Source organism: Microtus oregoni, unplaced genomic scaffold (assembly GCF_018167655.1).
Source record: "Microtus oregoni isolate MIOR12 unplaced genomic scaffold, Mior012 000015F_ref0000493, whole genome shotgun sequence".
Lineage (NCBI taxonomy): Eukaryota > Metazoa > Chordata > Mammalia > Rodentia > Cricetidae > Microtus > Microtus oregoni.
In genome coordinates this window covers 47193394-47195726 of record NW_024543074.1, presented here as the reverse complement: position 1 = coordinate 47195726, position 2333 = coordinate 47193394, and the positions used below count along the sequence as shown (strand labels likewise).

Below are 2333 nucleotides of genomic sequence, written 5' to 3'. Positions count from 1 at the left end.
GCATTTTGGCTTAATTCCCCTGACATGACTCCCGTCGGTGGCTGACTCATGGCTTCCCGAGTGAAGGCACACTAGTCGGTCCTCTCAAAATGTTCACTAGTGCACCCCCGTCCCAGCAGATAGACCATACCACACAGAGCCATCTCTCCCTCTTCCTTTTCCAAGAGAGACCAATTCCCCTTCCTCCCCATCTAAGCATCCCAAATCTTCACAGAGATGCAGCAGCCACAGTCTTCAGCGGCTTTCCTTAACTGGACCAGGTTCTTAGTCTTGAAGTTTATTTTTAGCTGCTCCGTGTGAGTTTGCTATTTTTCAGTCTGTCAATCTCTTTCTTCAAATAGAATATCCAGCGGCTTGAGGCATCTGCCCTTCCTCTTCCGACCGCAGGAAGAAGGACAAAAGGCTTGTTGTACACAGCTCAGCGCATCCCAACAGCAGACAGATGACAACGTAAGGGCAGGTAAGACTCCGAACAAAACTGTTAACTGCCCTCTCAACCCCACAAAGATTCCAGTTTCTGAAAAAAAAAATTAGAAAAATCACAGACAAAATCTTCAGGATTCTACTGTGGCATCAGATATAGATTTACCTCTGAGTTAAATTTTTAATAGTTATTTAAAGCTTAGCATAAAAGACTACAACAACATGATATTTCCACTGATTTAAAGCAGTCACTTTCATTGGCTCTCTGAATTTGCATGAATTACCTCTCGCCTCAAGCTTCAGTTTTTTCACTTATAAAGTGCCGTGTGATGCCACAATTATCAGGCTAAGGAAGGGTTAGCACAGAAAAGACCCTACACATGCAAACAGGAGTGAAGAAGAGCACGGCTATTGTAATCAGATCCTATTAAAATTAACTACCCTCTTCTGTAAAATTGCTCAGCCAGACTACTCAGTTTTAGTAAATTCTCAGCCAAAAATTAAGCTCTTCCAAATTTATGATGTTTTTGCTTAAGAGTTGACCTCCAATCTTACCTTGAGATGGAACTTTCTACCCCACAGATATGGGCAGAAAGAACCAGACGACAGTCACAGAATTCCTCCTCCTGGGACTCTGTGAAGAATCAGAACAAGAAGACGTTGTCTTTGGGCTGTTCTTGGGGATGTACCTGGTCACCATCTCTGGGAACCTTCTCATCATCCTGGCCGTCAGCTGTGACCCTCATCTCCACACACCCATGTACTTCTTCTTGGCCAACCTCTCCAGTGTCGACATCTGCTTTTCCTCAGTCACCATCCCCAAGGCATTGGTGAATTACATGGTGGGAAGCAAGTCCATCTCTTACATGGAGTGCATGACCCAGATCTATTTCTTTATCACATTTATCAACATGGACAGCTTCCTCCTGAGTGTGATGGCCTATGACCGTTATGTGGCCATTTGTCACCCACTCCACTACACTCTGATGATGAGCCCCAGACTCTGTATCCTCCTGGTGGTCCTATCATGGGTCATCACAAACCTGCATGCTCTCTTGCACACTCTCCTCATGGTTCGACTCACCTTCTGTTCCCACAATGCAGTGCACCACTTCTTCTGTGATCCATATCCTATTCTGAAGCTCTCTTGTTCTGACACCTTTATCAATGATGTCACAGCCTTCACCGTGGGTGGGCTGACCTCTGCCACACCATCCATGTGCATCACTGTCTCGTATGCCTATATCCTCTCCCGTGTACTGAAGTTCCCATCTGTTCAGGGGATAAGAAAAGCCCTGTCCACATGTGGGTCCCACCTCACCGTGGTCTGCCTTTTCTATGGGGCAATCCTGGGGGTCTATATGCACCCTTCATCAACATATTCAGTGCAAGACATGGTGGCCACTGCCTTTTTCACAGTGGTGACACCCATGGTCAATCCCTTCATCTACAGCCTGAGGAATCACGATGTCAAAGGAGCCCTAAGGAAACTCATGTTTAGGAGACTCAGTTCTTCGAAATTCTATAGCTAGAAGCTTTAGAACAGAGAAGACTAATAATGGAGCAATGGAGGCTGTGATGAGTATATTCATATGTTCATCTTGCTGTCTGTAAATACAATGCTGATGAATAGTCATAAAATTATGAATTTATTGTCTACATCTAGAATGAATCCTGTGACCCTTATTTTAGAGAAGAACACAAGAGAGGGGTTTAGATGAGTCTGTTTGCTGACCTCATGTGACACCCTCAATGTGCTTTCCATGGTTGTGTCTAGCAGTAGTAAAAGATGCTAGTAGACATCTTTTAATGCTAGTAGGACTAGTGTTAAATGCTAGTAATTTTTATTTAAATTTTAATGCTAGTAGTCCATTAAGAGATGCTAGTAAGACTTTGGACTCATATGCCTT

The 2333-nt window shown here is 44.1% G+C and overlaps 1 protein-coding gene across 1 annotated transcript; it reads left to right on the top strand.

Moving 5' to 3' along the window:
• Window positions 1–1007: 1007 nt before the first annotated feature.
• Window positions 1008–1955, top strand: LOC121456981 (olfactory receptor 1361-like). Its single transcript, XM_041665570.1, has one exon. It carries the CDS (start codon window positions 1008–1010, stop codon window positions 1953–1955), a length of 948 nt encoding a protein of 315 aa, XP_041521504.1.
• Window positions 1956–2333: the final 378 nt, after the last annotated feature.

Coding starts and splice junctions, on each gene's coding strand:
- LOC121456981 (XM_041665570.1), top strand. CDS start 1,008: ATGGGCAGAAAGAACCAGACGACAGTCACAGAATTCCTCCTCCTGGGA.